This window comes from Tiliqua scincoides, chromosome 5, assembly GCF_035046505.1.
Source record: "Tiliqua scincoides isolate rTilSci1 chromosome 5, rTilSci1.hap2, whole genome shotgun sequence".
NCBI lineage: Eukaryota > Metazoa > Chordata > Lepidosauria > Squamata > Scincidae > Tiliqua > Tiliqua scincoides.
Window position 1 is genome coordinate 25978218 of NC_089825.1, and position 17778 is coordinate 25995995.

Below are 17778 nucleotides of genomic sequence, written 5' to 3' on the forward strand. Positions count from 1 at the left end.
TTCACGTTCGTTACTTCTGCTTTTACTTAACCACAGGAAGTCATTTTTCTTCCTTATCTGTCATCATTAGGTCCTAGTGATCCATTTTATTTATTCTACCATTTTGGCTTTAGTAGCAGCTTTCCTTTAGTCCTTTTATTATTATTTGTTTTCTGAGTTTTGGGGACTGAGGTAGACAGTTCTTATTTTGACAGCCTGTGGAAAGTAAGAACGCTTGCTATTAAAAACCTCCAACCATTTGCAGCAGCTGTGACGGCAACTGTGTCCTGGACACATCTGACTGTCTATCAGTGTGGGTTGTCCAAGCAGTTCCAACAATGGAATGAGAATTTGGGCTGCAAAACTATCCTTACTTACTTGGGCATAAGCTCCATTGACTATAATGGGACTTGCTTCTGGGTAGACTTGCATAGGATTGGGCTCTCAATGAGGCAAGCTGATGCTGGTTTGTATCTACTTTGTACAGGTCCACTTCCATCACCTGCATAGCAGTAATTGTCTCTGTAGAGATGCATTAGACTGGAAAACTACATTAAACTGTAGCTGAAAATGGTAAGATTTCCCAACCCCAGTCTCCTTTTTGCTTAATAAAAGGAGCTGACTTGAAACATTATCTACCAAGATGACATAAGCATTTCATATAGTCACTAGTGGCAGAATAGGCCACTTGGCCTGGCTGTGCCAGCGCAGGTTAGGACTGGGCTGTGAATTCCCCCCCCCCTTTTTTTTTACAAAGGATCTTCTTAAAATAAATCTATTTAACATATATATCATACATTGCAGTTTATACAGTCAACAGCACTATGGGTCACACAAGTGAAGAATGTGACTCGCCATCTTCTTTGAAGTCCTCCAAAAGGCAGCCCATGTCTTACAGATTAAGTTTAAAACTTAGAGGGCAAGTTTCTCATAAAGAGACAATCCCCCTGAGGAAAACAGTAAGGGAGCCTTGCCGCGGATTCAAGGGGAGAAGAATGTTCAAGATTAGCCTGCGAGTTGTCTGATGCATCTTGCTTCAAACAAAGCTCTAATTCTTCAAGGACACAATATGAGTTCTCATCATCTGCAGGTACATAATTGCTTAGAATTTACAATCAAAAGGGTTGGGGGGGGGGAAGCACTGAATAGATTACCTCTTTCCTCTAAAGGCCAACATGTATTATTCCTGGCTGTTTTTGCAGCATGGGGCACACTTCATAACTACCAGTAATTAGTAGCAATAAATTGTAACATGAATGATTCCCCAAAGATCGTCATCCTTTCATCTTGTGGAAATCTTAACCACAAGTGGGAGTTTGCCCTTTGTAGCTGTCAATTAGCCATATTTTTCCGCTTGTCAGCTATTACCTTCATATTAAAAAAAAAACAAAAAACCTAGACTAACATCCATATTAACAACCAAAAATGGGTTCTGGTGATAAATAAAATTCTTTATGGAAATTTTAGTTCATGGGTGGGTTACACTGAAAGCAGCTATTTTTCTCCTTTTTATAATTGCTATACTTCTGTCCCTTTTTAAACATATCTTTTTATTGCCCTAATGATTTATTATTTTAATTCACTCTAAAGTAGCAAAACGAGGAAAGAGCTGCTGTTTTGCTTGCCCATGTTTCATTTTTGGTCTCTAAAACACTGACAGTTCTTCAAATGGCAATCAAAAGAAAGCTCTCTACAAAAGCACTGCTTATTTTAAGGTCCATCTGAGCCAAAGAATACATTGGCAGCTTAATACACTGCCATTCCTGTTCTCCTGACATAGATCTGAATTAGAAATTTTCAAATTATTTTGCACCATTTATTTTTTCACAATTACATAGCACCTACCTTCAGAAAATGCATAAAGATGTACATGACCCCCTGTCGGTTATCCTCACAACAACTCTGTAAGGTACATCAGAATGTGAAATAAGGTCCCAGAAAGCTTCTCCTGGTCCAAGTCTAATACTCTAACCACTATACCACACTGTCTCTCCACTCATAACTTACATCAGCTTATCTTGGCATGTACTACAGTACTACAGTAGTACTACAGTACTACTGTATGACTCAAAGAGACAAATGGCTGCTATTAGCAGATACACAAAAGCCAAAGGGACTAGGCATCACTGAAAACAATTTGGTCATGTTGACTTAAATGGAACATAGAAATTCTAACTTTCTTAAGGGACAACATACAGATCAATCTCTGGCCTTTTCAGTTCATGTAAGGACTGACTTATTTAAAAAAAATCTCCAAGCCCAAACTTGGAGGGGAAATAGGCACATTAACCAATAAGCAAAAGACTTTGGTGTTTCACCATTCCCACAAGGCTCATCTGAGAACCCTGGCAGACTTTTTAAAACAAATTATTAGAGAAATTTTCCTGTCTTGCAATCAGATTGTTATCTTCCAATGGAAACGACACTCATCCATTCATCTTCATAACATCAGGACCGGATGTTCTCCATGTTGAGAATTTGAATAATAAGTTAGTGACTGGAAATTAGGGGAAGTTATTCCTTAACAGACTTATAGTTCGGAATACCCCATTTTCTAATTTTCCTCACCTTGCATCCTGAAAATTTTTGATCCCATCCCTGCTTCTATTACAGACCTGCTTGTAGATCATGATTGGGCTGCATATAGCCATGTATGGAATAGCTGGAGCCACAGGTCTGTTCTCAGTTGATTGTTTGGGTGTGAATCTGACTTATAGGACATTCCTACGCAGGTCTACTCAGAAGTAAGCCTCACTTAATTTAATGGGACTTACAGGTAAGTGTGTCTGGGTTAGCAACCTAAGAAAAGAGTAGGGAATGGGGGCTCAATGGAAGGACGCTGCTTTGCACATGCAGAAGCTCCCAGGATCAAATCCTGGCACTTCCAGGTAGGACAGGCAAAGACCCTTGTCTGAAGCCCACTGAACTGGGCCAGTAAGTGCACTTCATATGTATGAAGCTTCATACATTGTCTTAAGAAACTACTATCAAGTCTTATCAAGGCTGTTTTGAGTTTTCTAAAAGAGTAGAATATAAGATCGAGAAAATAACAAAAATTCAAATAGCAGAATCCAAGTGCTACAACTTTTCCTGAATTGTTCAACAGGATGCAGGCTACGAGGTTTCATGCTTCAATGCTCTATATCACAGCATTTCTCAACCTCTGTCCCCACTGTATCACTTCACATTGTCCACCTGTTGGAAGTATCACCAGAAATAACTGGTGATTATGTCATTGCCAGTTATTGCCAGATTGGGAGGCCAGATGCAAAGCAACAAACACGGGTAAGAGAGGGTGGACAGGAGAACTTTTTCAAGTGTACAAAAAGTGCACACTGGAGCTCTGTGCTCCAAGCTGAACCTCCTACTTTTGCTTGTCACATTGCGTTGCTGGTATCACTGCCAGTCAGCAGGGGTATGGAGAGTCCTGAGTGTACCACCAGATACCACCTCAAGGACCACTAGTTGAGAAACACTGCTCTGTCACACACACAATATGCCTCCATGGAGAAACCTAGGCCATCAGGTAGAGACACATGTAAAGATTTCCAGATTTGTAGCACATCCATTCACTAAATCATTCTTGAAACCAGAAACAATTGAGAATTTATTCAATTAATTTAAAATACATAATTATTTAAAAAAAACAAAACCTTGTGTATGGTTTTTTAACCCTTTCTTCAGATCATTCCCTTCTTTCTTCAGTCACAAAATATTATTTTTTAGTGTGTCTGAGCCTGTCATTCCATACAATGCAATTTTTCCAATTTGGCGGCAAATCTTTGTTTACTTAATGCAAGAATTCCAATCCCATGGATTTTGAAATTATAATCTACTTTTCCCAGATCCTCAATTCGGCTACCTATTGTGTTGATATTTTTGTCCAGAACTAGAGGGCTTTTCAGTATTTGCTGAATGCAAATGTTTGCCTGTAAGAGGAAATCTATTTTATCGTTCAGGTTCTGAGGAGAAAGGTACAGAACGCGAATGTGCTTCAGAACAAACCTGTCCACCTCAGTCTCTGTGCACCCACAAGATAGCAGTTTTTCCTTCACGTTTCCAAGTGTTTTTTTTAGGTATTCATTAGAGAGATCCAGAAGATCGCCACCCTGATGGTGCAACAGTGTCAATAATTCCTGATTGTCCAGATTAAAAGACAACTGAAGAAACTGAATATTAGCTTTCACTTGCTTCCTGCTCCGTAAGAGGATGAAAACATTTTTAGAAACTATCTGCCTTACAAAATCATCTGGGTTTTCACCACCTAGAGCTAAATAGATCTCATTCAAGAGACTCACCATTTGTTTATTGAGCTCCACACTGTTTGAAAACACCCTTGGAGCTCTGGTCAGCATTCTGCAAAGGTCCTTGCGTGTTAGTCCAAGAGAACAAAAGAATGTAATATTTTTCTGCATGTTCTGATTGTTTCCAGAACGAAAGAAAGATTCAGGGGAACGCTGTAGGATTGCTACAATTTCCAAATCCGACATCAAAATACTTCTCCAAATTTCCCAGCGTTCTTTGAGAGACTGGTACGAGCGAGTGATGGCACGTGGATAACGTGAGATTATGTTGGAAACGGCTTCTTTGTTAGCCCCTTTGGTTTGCAAAAATTTCTTCAGGCCTTCTTCATTGGTGAGCTGCCTCTTAAGAACACCAGGTTGTCGTTTTCTCACCATTTTGACATCCACACCCATACCGGCCAGATGGCTCACTAAAATGTTGTTTTCTTTCTCAAGTGCAGTTCCGGAGCTCTCAAGACAAAGACACCTCCTGCATGCTCCTTTGAACATAATCTCTGTGGATAATTTGATAGGCCAGGACATACTCATATTGGAAAATAATACGTTTTTCATGTTCACCAGTCCCTTCATTGCCATGGTCATCAGAAAATTCAAATCTCTGAATAAAACTGTCCTCAGGAACTTGAGAGGGGAAAAAAGAAGAGTCATTATGACCAATTGTAAAAAAAATAGCACTTATGAACAATTTCTAGTAATATTTTCAAACTTTTTTCTACTTTATAATTTGAACAAAATGCACATTCACAGTGATAAAAAATTCATTGTTCAGTAAAACGATTTTTTTCACTCCTGCCATGCAGAGAAGTATAAAAATAAACAAGGTAAATCAGAATTGTGTGTGCAAGTGGTATTGGCAACAACTCAGGAACAACAAATGTTCCCATACCTCAAGGAGGCCTCTGTGACTACCTTGCCATGGCAGGATGCAGTGCATACCCCATAGGCACAGCAGCACCAGCACTGGAAAATTGGATAGGATAGACAACTATATGGCCCATGGATGAGAAGCTACCAGGGATAAAGCAGAAACTCTCATCCCGTGTGAGAGAGAGGAGTGAGGCAGTTGTGTAGCTGGGGGGGGGGGGTCACAGGGATACTGGGACCCTGAGCAACATTCCATGGTGGGCGGCAATGTTGTCCCCACTGCAGTCTTGCCCTCACTCATAACCGAGCCGCTTACAGAGAGATCACCCACTTTGGCCTGTCTCACTCAGAGCAACTGTGCCGAGAATGGCTACTTCTGCTGCTGCTGCTGCAACCACTCTCAGTACAGTCGCTCAGAGACAGGCTGGTTGCTTCTTCTGAAGTGGGTGAACTGGCTCCGATCGTCCCAGAAGTGACTGCAGTGATGTCATCATGTCACCATAATTTTTTCTGGGTTGGACAGGGAGGGGCAGAGGGGGTGGCAAGACAACCAGTGTGCCCCCCCCCCGTGGCATGCCAGTTCTCTATGCTGCTACAGTGGGGCTATAGAGACACGGTGGGCCAACAGAGTTTGCTGGAACACTTCTGTTAACCTTGTAAACCAGTGTTTCCCAAACTGTGGGTCGGGAATCATGAGCTCATTTCAGGTGGGTCCCCATTCATTTTAATATTTTATTTTTAATATATTAAACTTGATGCTACCATGGTATGTGACTGCATTTGGGGAAATGTTACAGATCTGTACTTTTAATATACTGTGTATATTCTTTTAACAATGTTAGTAAATGGGACTTACTCCTGGGTAAGGAGTGGGTAGGATGCAGCCTAGGATTGTTAAAAATTTTCCTGCGTGACGATGTCACTTCTGGTCATGACATCACTTCTGGTGGGTCCTGACAGATACTGATTCTGAAAAGTGGGATCCGGTGCTAAATGTGTGAGAACCACTGTTGTAAACCATAGATGCCATCCAAGGTTACAGTTATCTAAGGAGGAGCTTACTATTAAGCAAAAATGGCATTCGCCTCCGTTTTGCTCCGACTGCCTGGAATGGCTCCAAAGGGAAGAGGGAAGGGCCACTTGTACGGTGCGTTCAGGCACCTGCAAAACATAGTGCTTTGCACCCCCTCTAGCTACACCACTGACTCAAACTTTGGCATACTAACTTAAAAGTAAGCACCCTATTGTTTTCATGCAATGTGCTCCCAAGCAAGAACCCAGATAGAGGATTGCATCCCTATATTCATCATCACTCATTATCATCATCATCACTACACTACATCACTACATCATCATCATCACAGAGTATCATCACTGCTGCCTTCCTTCTCCTTGAGTTTTCAGTTTCACTTTCCCAACCTAAGCTTGCAAGCTCTTCTAAGACGCTAAACAAAAATGAAAACGACACCCCTAAAATTATCACATTTGCACTGGAGAATCTGAGACTTTTGAGGCAAGAGGCAGGGATGGATTGCAAAACCAGCTTCCCTGAGCAGCACACTCTCCTAGCCAGCTTGCAACGCACACTCACCAACACAGAGCGGAGTTTTCTTCCTGGTCTGAGAGGCTAAAGTTGAAAGTGGAACCAATGAGTGGAAATGGGCTTGCAAAGCGGAAGGAAGAGATTAAAAAGAAAAAAAATGTTCCTTTCTTTCTTAGTGCTGCCATCTAGCAGACTAGACTGTGCTTGCTTGCATTTGCTGGGGAAAGAGAACGGCCACCAGATGGCGCTATTGGATAAGACAAATCACACATTGTTTGCCCTGATGTTTTATTACCCTATTGTTAAGAAGAAAAGTTAACATAGTCGCAGGGGAGTTTGTTGGTAGACTCTGTTAAGTGATGCCTTTTAGAGATCCGCATTCTGGGATGTTGCTGTTGCAATGCAACTGCTTTTGATCCTTTTATTTACTCTTCCTATATATCTTTGCAAGGCAATTGCAGGCAGGTTGACATGGAAAGGTGGGAGTGGACAGTAATGTGCTATGTACTTGGATACTTTAGCAGTGTTTCTCAAACTGTGGGTCAGAACCCACTAGTTGGGTCACAAGCCAATTTCAGGTGGGTCCCCATTCATTTCAATATTTTTTTTATTGTATTAGACTTGATGCTACCATGGGACGTGACTGCATTTGGGGAAATGTTACAGACCCGTACTTTTAATATACTATGTATATTCTTTTAACAATGTTAGTAAATGGGACTTACTCCTGGGTAAGCATGGGTAGGATTGCAGCCTAGAATTGTTAAAAATGTTCCTGCTTGATGATGTCACTTCCGGTCATAGCATCACTTCCACTGGGTCCTGACAGATCCACATTCTAAAAAGTGGGTCCCTGTGCTAAATGTGTGAGGACCACTGCTTTATGGAAAACTTACTTCATGTTTCATTGCAGTTTATCATGCCATCCAACTGACCAGGATGACCAGATGTCCTCTTTTTCCAGGACTTGTCCTCTTTTTTAGTCTTGTGTCCTGGAAAATAAAATTCCTTTTCCTTGTGAGCACACAGTGCATAGCCTTCTTGGAATTATTAAATTATATATAATATAGTTTTAAATTGAATAATAAGTAATATAGTGTTTAAATTAACCACATGAAATCAATATAGTGCTTTGAGCTATTTATTCCTTGGATGTCCTACATTTTGGGGTGCCTTGTCTTCTTTTGCAATTATGACATCTGGTCACCCTGCAATTGACTCAATTCTTAGATCACAAAGATTTCCTGACAGGTATGCTGCACCTCGTAGCATACCAACCTTTGCACTTCCCATTCCTCTTCCAAGATGAGGAAGAACAGGGCAGAGCAGAAGAAGTGTGGACTCTCCTCCTCTCCTCCACGTCCTCTTCTGCTCCTTCTTCTTTTTGCGGGACAAGGAGTGGGAACAGGAGCAGCAGTGTAGCAAGCAGGTGGATGGAGGTGGAACACCCCCCCCCCCCAATCTGGTATTTGATGCAATCTTTTCAGTCATTCTCCTGACTCCCCAAAAAAGTCAGGGGAACAAAAAATAAGTGGACATGTTGAAACAGTAATGTTTTTACTAGATATCTGCCAGTGGGGAGGAGTGAACAGCTGGACCTCATGGGGCAGAGAGTTCTGTAGTCTTTGCACCGTAATGGAGAAGGCCCACCCTCCTAACCACACCATAGCTGCCCTATGGGACATGGAGCAGGGCTCTAACTACCTAAGGCTGCAATCCTATCCAGACTTTCCTGAGAGTAAGCCCCATTGTCTATAATGGTACTTACTTCTGAGCAGACATGCTTGGGATTGGGCTGTAGGTCGGCAAAGTGTCTTAAATATGCTTGTCGCCACACTATTTAAGGTAGATCTTTAGGGTGAAATGAGAGAGTGATTGTGCTAGCTTGGTGGCAAAGGAGTCTGACTTTTAAGGGATCCCTTCAGGCAAGCTAATTTCACTGAATTCCCACTTTGTAGTGGCTGCAAAAACTGAGACAGACCTTAGTGACAAGGAGAGTAAATCCATTATGTATACATGTGGTTCAGACATAATGAAACACCCACTACAAGCCATGGAGAGCCACTGGCTTGCACATCCCCCCCACCTTCTTCTTGCACCTAAGGAACAAATTTTAAAAGAAAGAAAAGCTTCCACTTGTGATTTTGAACTAACCATAGCCCACCTATCATCCCAACTCAGGAAACAATGCTTAGTTTTAAGTATGGTTTATTCATACAAACCATGATCAATCTCTGATTCAAATCCTGGTTTGTGAAAAAGCCATAATTAAAATAAATGAATAAAACAGTAGAATGAGATTTCAGACAGTCTAGTCCAGATTTCACAGGCCCAATCTCTTCTGGGCTATGGAATTTATCTCAGAACATTTTTCAAGCCTTCCTTTCTTTAAAAATAACAAAACAAAACAAAAAACCATCTGAGGTGTGCTGTGTCATTAAATTTTGAGAAACAAAGGCTTGTGCAACCCTATGTATATTCACTGAGAGAAAAAGTCTCACTGTGTTCACTTGGGTTTACATCAAGGTAAGTGTGCATAATCTAAGGCTCTAGTCCTTTGCATAACTTTTATGCAGTATCTTCATGTACAATTTACTCATGTCTTTTAAGAAAATAAAATTTCAAACATGGATTTGTAAAGGTGTATTTATTCATTCCTTATGTGCTCAGATAAGAACAAATTTGTTCCTTCTAATCTTATAGAAGCTTTTTAATTTTAAAATACTTAGCACCTTCTAGGTCCAATGACCCAGGTCCGTACCTGAGAGCCCAAGCCTATGCCTATGCCTAGTCAGAAGTTAGTCTCATTATGGTCAATTAAGCTTACTCCCAGGTAAGTGTGGATAGAATTGCAGCACATATCAAATATTGCATACACTTTGGCCATAGGTTGCATTGCAATTTATCTGAGTAAATGATAAATTAGTTGCAGTATAGTTTAATGATTCTGATGTAATTTGAATAGCAAATGTCAACAGGGTCAGTTACTTCATTATCAACTGCCATCTTTCTTAAATTACTCTCTTTGATATACTAGACTTTCAGATAAATTATTCAACTTGCAAAGTTACTCAGCTGTAGGAAGCATTGATCTCTTTTGCAGCTAATGTAATGGTTACCAGTTGAACAGCAAACCCACGGCATTATTGCCTATTTAAGTAAAAGAAAGGGCATAATAATCAAAAATGTCCAAAAAAAGATATGTAGAGCTTACAATCTGTCAAACGATAAGCTGCACAACTCCAAGATCCAGAGTGCAAGGTGACTTTTCTTCTGGGGGTATGTATCATTGCTGTTTTACAAGATGTCTGTGCTGTATCTGCTACTTATTAGTGATATCTTGATCTCTTTACAAGAGATAGATGTGTTGATATGTGGGTTGCTTAGGAAACAAGAGACTGTTTGAATTGCGCATGCACACATGCATGGCCATAAAGGTGTTGCATTGTGAGCAAGTTTGTGTGTGAACATACAGACGCATGTAGCATTCATATTTGTGGATGTGCATATATTTATATGAGTGTGCCACTGTGTGTGTCTTCAGATACTTGTTGAAACATCTTGGAAAGCTATGTGACAGTCACATTAGATATGATACACAAAGCACTATAAAATGTTTAAAGGCACTTAAATTATAAGAGGACAAGAGCCCAGTTTTCTCTGCGTAACTCCATGTGATCTGTCTAATATATAGAATTGCAAGTAATCAATATTAATATTCTAGCAAGCCTTCAAGGATGAGAATGTTCTGTTCCCTTTTAATATGGATAGCACATTTGTCAATGAGGATAAGTGGAAAAAATTAAGGACTAACTACACAGTGGAGATCTTGACTACTTTTCCTTTTGTACTTCTGATTATGTAATAACAATTTTGTCTTGACTAATTAAAATCCGAGACTCAGATCCTAGTGATTCAATTCCCATTCCTATCACAATAGCCAGACTTTTCATTCCCCTGAAGTACCTTACTAGGAGACCTTGCAGCAGTATTATATAACAAAAATGTTTGGTATGAGAAGGCTAGGAATAAATGATTATGCTGAAGACAAATGAGCAACTGAAGGCCAAAGCAGTAAATTTGTCACATACAAAAGGACCAAAAATGGACCAGTTGAAACACTTGACATGCCAACATTCACTTGGTCCAGTAGTATAGCTACGGGGGGGACTACAGTGTGGGTAAGCAGCCCCTCCCACTTGCTGTCAGAGCCATTCTGGGCAGTGATGGCAACACAGTTGTTGTCACTGCCAAGAATGGCTCTGATGGTGAGTGGGAGGGGCCGTGTTGCTGTCGCTGCCCAGAATGGCTTTGAGGGCAAGTGGGAGAGCTGCTTACATGGCATATTGCAGTGCCTGAAAAACTTACCACTCTGTCCCCCCTGTAGCTATGCTACTGGACCAAGTGTATGTTGGCATTTCAGATGTTTCAATGTATGTGATTTGCATTAGGTTTGCATAGGCCCATTGAATATTAAGCCACACTTGCCTGAGTGAAGGTCTGAAGGGGATTGGTACTGGACACTGGGGAGTCTTAGTTTTGAAACCCCTTTCATTCTTCTAATACTGTATTACCATTTTTGTTGCAAGATGATCTATACAACCATCACCAACAAAAGCCATGTTTTAAAATACTTAAATTTCAAATCCCCTGGATGATTGTTAACTGACTTGCAGTTGATAAATTTCCCAAAGTTCTGCAAGGGCTGCCTGCACTCTGCAGACTTCATTGAGCTGAGCTGACACCCTGCTATGGCTTAAGAATGACTGTCCATTTTACTTAAGCGTAATACTTGAGGTCAGTAGACCAATGCACTCAGCAGAGACATATGCTCCCCCAGCAGAGCCTCTTTGCTCTATTAACCCCATTCTGGAGCACAATTCCTCTTTGGAATAATAGTGCACTTTGCATATCTGACCTGAAATCATTCCTTGTTGCTCCCATAGCAACAGAAAAAATCCACTGCAGCTCCATTGCATTTCAGCTCCATTGTATAATAAACTTCGGTACTTGGACAAATAGGAAGAGAACTTCTGTAACCAACTGAATACTGAGATGAGAGAATAAGAAAAACTATCTTATTTCTTTCCCCACTTTAATGACAACATTTTATTCTTGTGTTTAGTATATGATCTGACAGCTGGACATTGAAATCACTATTGTACCTTTAAAAAACAAAATGAAAAATGCCTACTCGCTTTAATGGAAACAGGAGTAGCCCCTGATCAAATAATGCCTCGGGCACAGTCACTCTGCAAATGTTGGTGTCTCTTTTGTTTTCCCATTGCTTCAAATATTTTTTTTCACTTTCACGGGTCCCTTTGCAATTTTCCTTCCTGTCAAAGAGACTTTAATCCCATTGGCAGATCACAGGGGTAAAGATGCAGAACCTGGAGATGAAAGCTTAGTTTCTCTCTGTCCAACACACTTACAGCTGACTGGTTATTTACAAGATGTCAGCTCCTTCCATCTGGCATTATTGTTTATAGTTTGCTTTTGCTTTCAATTTATGGAATGGTGGTAATGGGAGCAAAGTGTGATGTTGTCATTGTCACTTCCCCAAGGGCAAAAATCTCAGCATGATTCAGGTTGCACTCCTATATACACTTTCCTAGGAGTACGTCCCACTGAACACAATGTGACTTATTTATGGGTAGGCATGCACAGGATTGAGCCCTCTATGTATTTGTAGTGGGGGCAGGGAACACTCCTCACTGTATATTGCCATATACATATCACCAGGATGAAATTAAGAATCTGGATGTTTTAGGGCCCAATCCTATCCAATTTGCCAGCATACACTGTGTACACTGCATCCTGTGGTGGTGGTGGCTAGTTACAGAGGCTTCCTCAAGTTAAGGGAATGCTTTTTTCCTTACCTCAAGGCTGCACTGCAGCTGCATCAGCACTGGAATATAGGATAGGATTGGGCCCTTAGGCTACAATCTTATATGCACTTACTTGGGAGAAAGTCCCATTGAACTAAATGAGATTTAATTCTGTGGAGACATGTTTAGGATTATGCTATCAGGTACTTTGGTGGGCCCCATTGTAGCAATATAATTTCAACAATAATTATGTGAAAGGGACATCTGATGAGGATGAAGTCCTATTTTCCATAGGAAAAAAGTATAATTAATGGAGATTATTAGATCAGAACGGTATCAGGATGATTACAAATGGAAGGCATAGAAAAGTGCTATCTAGTTGATGCCATCTGGTGTTAATTGTTCCTTCACTGTAAATACAACCTACAGCTACCATAGTCTTGTATGTATGTGATCTGTGAATATAGATATTACCGTGCAGATCTTAATCAATTCCCTTCTCATGAAAATTCTGCCAACAACAGCATTATCCTTAGATGTGTTTCCCCATCAAGGACCTAATTGACTCAGACTTAATTCCCTAGCTAACCTCCTTTGCCCCTAGAAGGATCACACTTCTTATGTGATATTCTTCTTATGTGATATTAGGAGCAAACTGTTTTCAAAATCAGGATAATTAAGGAAATAGACAATGGAACCATCCCGTTTTTAATTCCTGTACCCTTTAGAAAGCATAGATGACAAACATTTGAAAAAGCTGCCTGTTTTCATGTTGTTCCTTTGGCAACATGAACCTTATATTAGTAATGATACAGGCAGCCCAATCCTAACCAACTTTCCAGCTCCAATGCGGGTGCAATGCAGTCCCAAGGTAAGGGAACAAATGCTCCCTTACTATGAGGAGGTCTCCACAACTGCCCTCCCACCACAGATTGCAACACATGCCCTGTTGGCACGGCAATATCAGCCCTGGAAAGTTGTTTAGGATTGGGCTGTAACAGATATTATTCAGATATTTCAAGACCAGATATGTTAAGAATTAACAACATACATTATATCACAGACAAACATTTATTTAATTACTGTACATATAACAATATACTGTGCATACAATTAGCTAAAAGAACATGTGACTATATTGTTGCACCCACTTTCCAGGATCCTAATTCTGTCAATTACTAGAGTAGGGGATGCTCTATTTCTCCTTGCCCTGGGCACTTTTCCCTTGTTATGGCTTGATTATAGTGCCAGCTCAGGACTCTTATTTATCTTCTACTTACTTTTCCTGTCATCTATTTACAACTCTTGTTGTCCTTAGGCAAAAAATTAGTCCCTGTATAGTCTTCTCTTGCATAGACTTTGGGCCCAATCCTATCCAACTTTTCAGCACTGGTGCAACTGCAATGCAGCCCTGAGATAAGGGAACAAATGTTCCCATATCTTGAAGAGACCTCTGTAAACAGCCTCCCCACCACAGGATGCAGTGCACGCCCCATTGGCATGGCTGCACCGGCACTGGAAAATTGGATAGGATTGGGCCCTTTATCTTTTCTGTTATCTATCCCTCTTCCCCCTCAAAGCTCTGTCCTCTCCATTTACTGTTCTTGAAAGCCTCCCCCCCCCATACAGTACATACTTTGTACTTTTCCTTCAGCTGCCATGCTTCTTAGCTTTCTGCTCAACATCATTGCCCCTTGGCACCTCTTTCCACCAGCACTTCCCAGTCAGGATTTTCCTCAGCCATGCTGACATTTCAGCTCCATTCCAAGAAGACGTAGTTGTAAATTTTATTCATTGCCAGGTTTGGAAAGAGTCTTGTATAGCCAGTAGCAGGATAGAGCTCTCTCTGTGTGTTGAGCTCTGGACATCACAGTTTTTATTTGAAATCAGGATACAAGAATGTTGTTTCACTTATGCTCTTTCTGGAATAAAATATTATATAAAATATAAGCACATATTGTGAAAGGCATTTGTGATCATGCATGTCTAATCCATTTTCCGCATCTACAATACAAAATGAAAAAGCTGGAGAGCATGAATGAAACATGTTATATGCACAGTTCACACTCCTAAGCTTTGGGTTTTTTGAATGCTGTAATTATTGTGTACTCCAGTCAAAGGAGAAGACATACGAACATAAGAAAAGCCCTGCTGGATCAGGCCATAGGCCCATCTAGTTCAGCTTCCTGTATCTCACAGTGGCCTACCAAATGCCTCAGGGAGCACGCAGGACAGCAAGATACAACCTGTGTCCTGGTGCCACCCCCTGCATCTGACATTCTGAGGTAGTCCACCTCTGAAGTCAGGAGGTTGCACATACCCATCACTGCTTATAAGCTGTGATGGACACTTCTCCCATCAATCTGTCCAACTCCCTTCTAAAGGCATCCAGGCCAGATACCATCACCACATCCTGTGGCAAGGAGTTCCACAGACTAATTATACTCTGGGTAAAGAAATATTTTCTTTTGTTTGATCTAACCATCCCAACTCTCGATTTTAGTGGATGTCCCCTGGTTCTAATGTTTCGAGAGAGGGAAAATAGCATCCCTCTATCCATCTCCTGCACAATTTTGTTTGTCTCAACTGAGTTCTCCACAATTCTTAATGAAGAGTTCTGGAGAACAGGAATCTGGCAGCTTGTGTGTCATCTTGCATCTTTTTGTGGTGTCCTAATCAAGGTATGACACACTCTTGGCTTTGGATTTCTTCCTTACAGGCAGCAATCCCATCCATACTTCCCTGGGAGTAAGCCCCATTGAGTACAATGGCACTTACCTCTGAGTAGACATGCCTAGGATTGGGCTGAGGCTGCCATCCTATGCACACCTCCCTGGGAGTAAGCCCCATTGACTACAGTGGGACTTACTTCTGAGTAGACATGCCTAGGATTGGGCTGAGGCTGCCATGCTATGCACACCTCCCTGGGAGTAAGCCCCATTGACTACAGTGGGACTTACTTCTGAGTAGACATGCCTAGGATTGGGCTGAGGCTGCCATGCTATGCACACCTCCCTGGGAGTAAGCCCCATTGACTACAGTGGGACTTACTTCTGAGTAGACATGCCTAGGATTGGGCTGTACGCGATCTGCTGCTCCCACACGCAGTGAGGTCCCCCTCGGGCGGCGCTGGTGCCGGGGCTGGCGGGGCAGAGCAGGAGCCGCGCTTCAGAACCCCGCGCTGCCCCTGAGGCGAAGTGGAAGGCGGGCCGTGCCTGGGGCTGGGGGGGGCGGCGACCTCTCCCTCCTCCTCCTCCTCCGCCGCCCCCTCAGCCGCGGCGCGGGCCAGCAAGCCTCCTCCGTGAGGAGGAGGAGGCGGCTCGGCGGACGTCACTTTCCCCGGCCGCGGGTTGACGTGCAGACGAAGATGGCGGCGCCGGCGGGTCCGCCACGGAGCCTCCCGTGCCCGTGAGGGAAAAGCGCGCTCGTCCCCGTCGCCGCGCGCCCCGCCCCCTCCCAGGCTGGCGCTGCTGCTGCTGCTCGGCTAACGCGCTGTGTCTCCCGCAGGGGCCATGGAGGACGAGGAGAGGCAGAAGAAGCTGCAGGCCGGCAAAGCCAAGGTAGGGCCTCCTCCGGGGCTGGTCTGGGAGCCGCGGTGGGAGGGGGCCTCCCGCAGGGCTGAGCTCGGCGTTGACACCGGCACCGACGCGCGCGCGGTGCAGCCCTGCTCGGGTCTGCTCAGGCGCGAATCCTGTAGCGTTCAATGGGACTTACTCCCAGGGTTAAGTGCAGTCCTACACAGGTCTACTCAGACGCAAATCCTATTGTGTTCAGTGGGACTTACTCCCAGGACTGTGTGTATAGGATTACACACGCACCCACACACAAGTGCAGTCCTACACGGGTCTGCTCGGACGCAAATCCTATTGTATTCAATGGGACTTGCTCCCAGGGTTGCGCACACACAAGTGCAGTCCTACACAGCTCCACACAGACACAAATCCTATTGTGTTCAATGGGACTTACTCCCAGGACTGTATGTGCAAGATCTCACACACACACACACAAGTGCAGTCCTACACAGGTCTACCCAGATGCAAATCCTATTGTGTTCAGTGGGACTTACTCCCAGGACTGTGTGTACAGGATCTCTCACACACACACACACACTCACTCACACACACACAAGTGCAGTCCTACACAGGTTTACCCAGACACAAATCCTATTGTGTTCAATGGGACTTACGTCCAGGACACTGTGTTTAGGACTGCAGCCACATGCGCGCACACAATTGTGGTGCCGAGGCGTGCCCTGCTGGCATCCTTCCCGTGCTGAGCTGTCTTTGTCTGATGCTCCCCCCTCTCTTTGTGTCCCCTGGGGGAATAATGACAACAATAAACGTGGGTCCTATGGGATCCAGAGAGCCAGCAGCTTCCTCTCTTATTCTGCATGTGGACTAATGTGATTGGCTGGTGACAGCTGTTGCTGCTGGACAGGAGAGCGGCACATGCCTTGAAAAATGCCACAGGTGCCACTAGGAGGATGCTTGTGCATCTCCTGTACAGAGCTGAACAAATCAATCTAGAAGGAGAACCAGAAATCTCTCCTAGCAGAGAGGCAAGCAAGCCCCCCCCCAGTGCAAGTTGCATGTTCGAGATGGGAGAGCAAACCCATGCATGCACTATTGCTGCTCTTGTGCGTGCGACGTAACATGTCATGTGGGGCTTATACATGTACAGCTGATCCCTATGACATTTCCACCCTAAAGGAGATGAAGTGCATGCAATGCACAGGCACCCTGTGTGGGATATTATGCATACATTTTATCTCCTGCTATAAGCTGGAATGCCTTTCTATTTGGGTGTATGGCTTCTTTCTTTCTTTCTTTCTTTCTTTCTTTCTTTCTTTCTTTCTTTCTTTCTTTCTTTCTTTCTTTCTTTCTTTTGCATGATACATTATAATGTACACAATACTTTTATAATATATATATTATAATATACATGATTAGAATGTACGGGTATAATACATTATAATGTACACTTCAGATAATCAAGTTAAAATTGGTCCCTTAGGCTGAAATCACGTAACACCAGAACCAGGGGGCATCCACTAAAATTGAGTGTTGGGAGAGTTAGAACAGACAAAAGAAAATATTTATTTACTCAGCGTGTGGTTGGTCTGTGGAACTCCTTGCCTCAGGATGTGATGATGGTGTCTGGCCTGGACGCCTTTAAAAGGGGATTGGACAAGTTTCTGGAGGAAAAATCCATTACGGGTTACAAGCCATGATGTACATGTGCAGCCTCCTGATTTTAGAAA

The 17778-nt window shown here is 42.7% G+C and overlaps 2 protein-coding genes across 11 annotated transcripts in view; one reads left to right on the forward strand and one right to left on the reverse strand.

Annotated features, from left to right (window-relative positions):
• Positions 1 to 3622: 3622 nt before the first annotated feature.
• On the reverse strand, positions 3623 to 15994 carry MTERF1 (mitochondrial transcription termination factor 1). Of its 6 annotated transcripts, none has more exons than XM_066627841.1 (4): positions 15570 to 15994; positions 14155 to 14440; positions 11609 to 11740; positions 3623 to 4904 (listed from the first exon to the last, which is right to left on the reverse strand). In XM_066627841.1, exon 4 carries the CDS (start codon positions 4863 to 4865, stop codon positions 3720 to 3722), a length of 1146 nt encoding a protein of 381 aa, XP_066483938.1. In that variant the 5' UTR covers positions 4866 to 4904; positions 11609 to 11740; positions 14155 to 14440; positions 15570 to 15994; the 3' UTR covers positions 3623 to 3719. The 6 variants fall into 6 exon arrangements, with proteins under 6 accessions (XP_066483938.1, XP_066483935.1, XP_066483936.1 ...); XM_066627838.1 differs by lacking the exon at positions 11609 to 11740 and adding an exon at positions 7587 to 7682 and having other exon boundaries at positions 15570 to 15993; XM_066627839.1 differs by lacking the exons at positions 11609 to 11740; positions 15570 to 15994 and adding exons at positions 7587 to 7682; positions 15388 to 15418.
• Positions 15871 to 17778, forward strand: part of AKAP9 (A-kinase anchoring protein 9) — a 140974-nt gene continuing 139066 nt past the window's right edge. For all 5 annotated transcript variants that reach the window (XM_066627829.1, XM_066627835.1, XM_066627832.1 and 2 more), the window contains exon 1: positions 15871 to 16078. In XM_066627829.1, the coding sequence (XP_066483926.1) occupies positions 16031 to 16078 (48 nt within the window). In that variant the 5' untranslated portion in view covers positions 15871 to 16030. The remainder of the gene's footprint in view (positions 16079 to 17778) is intronic.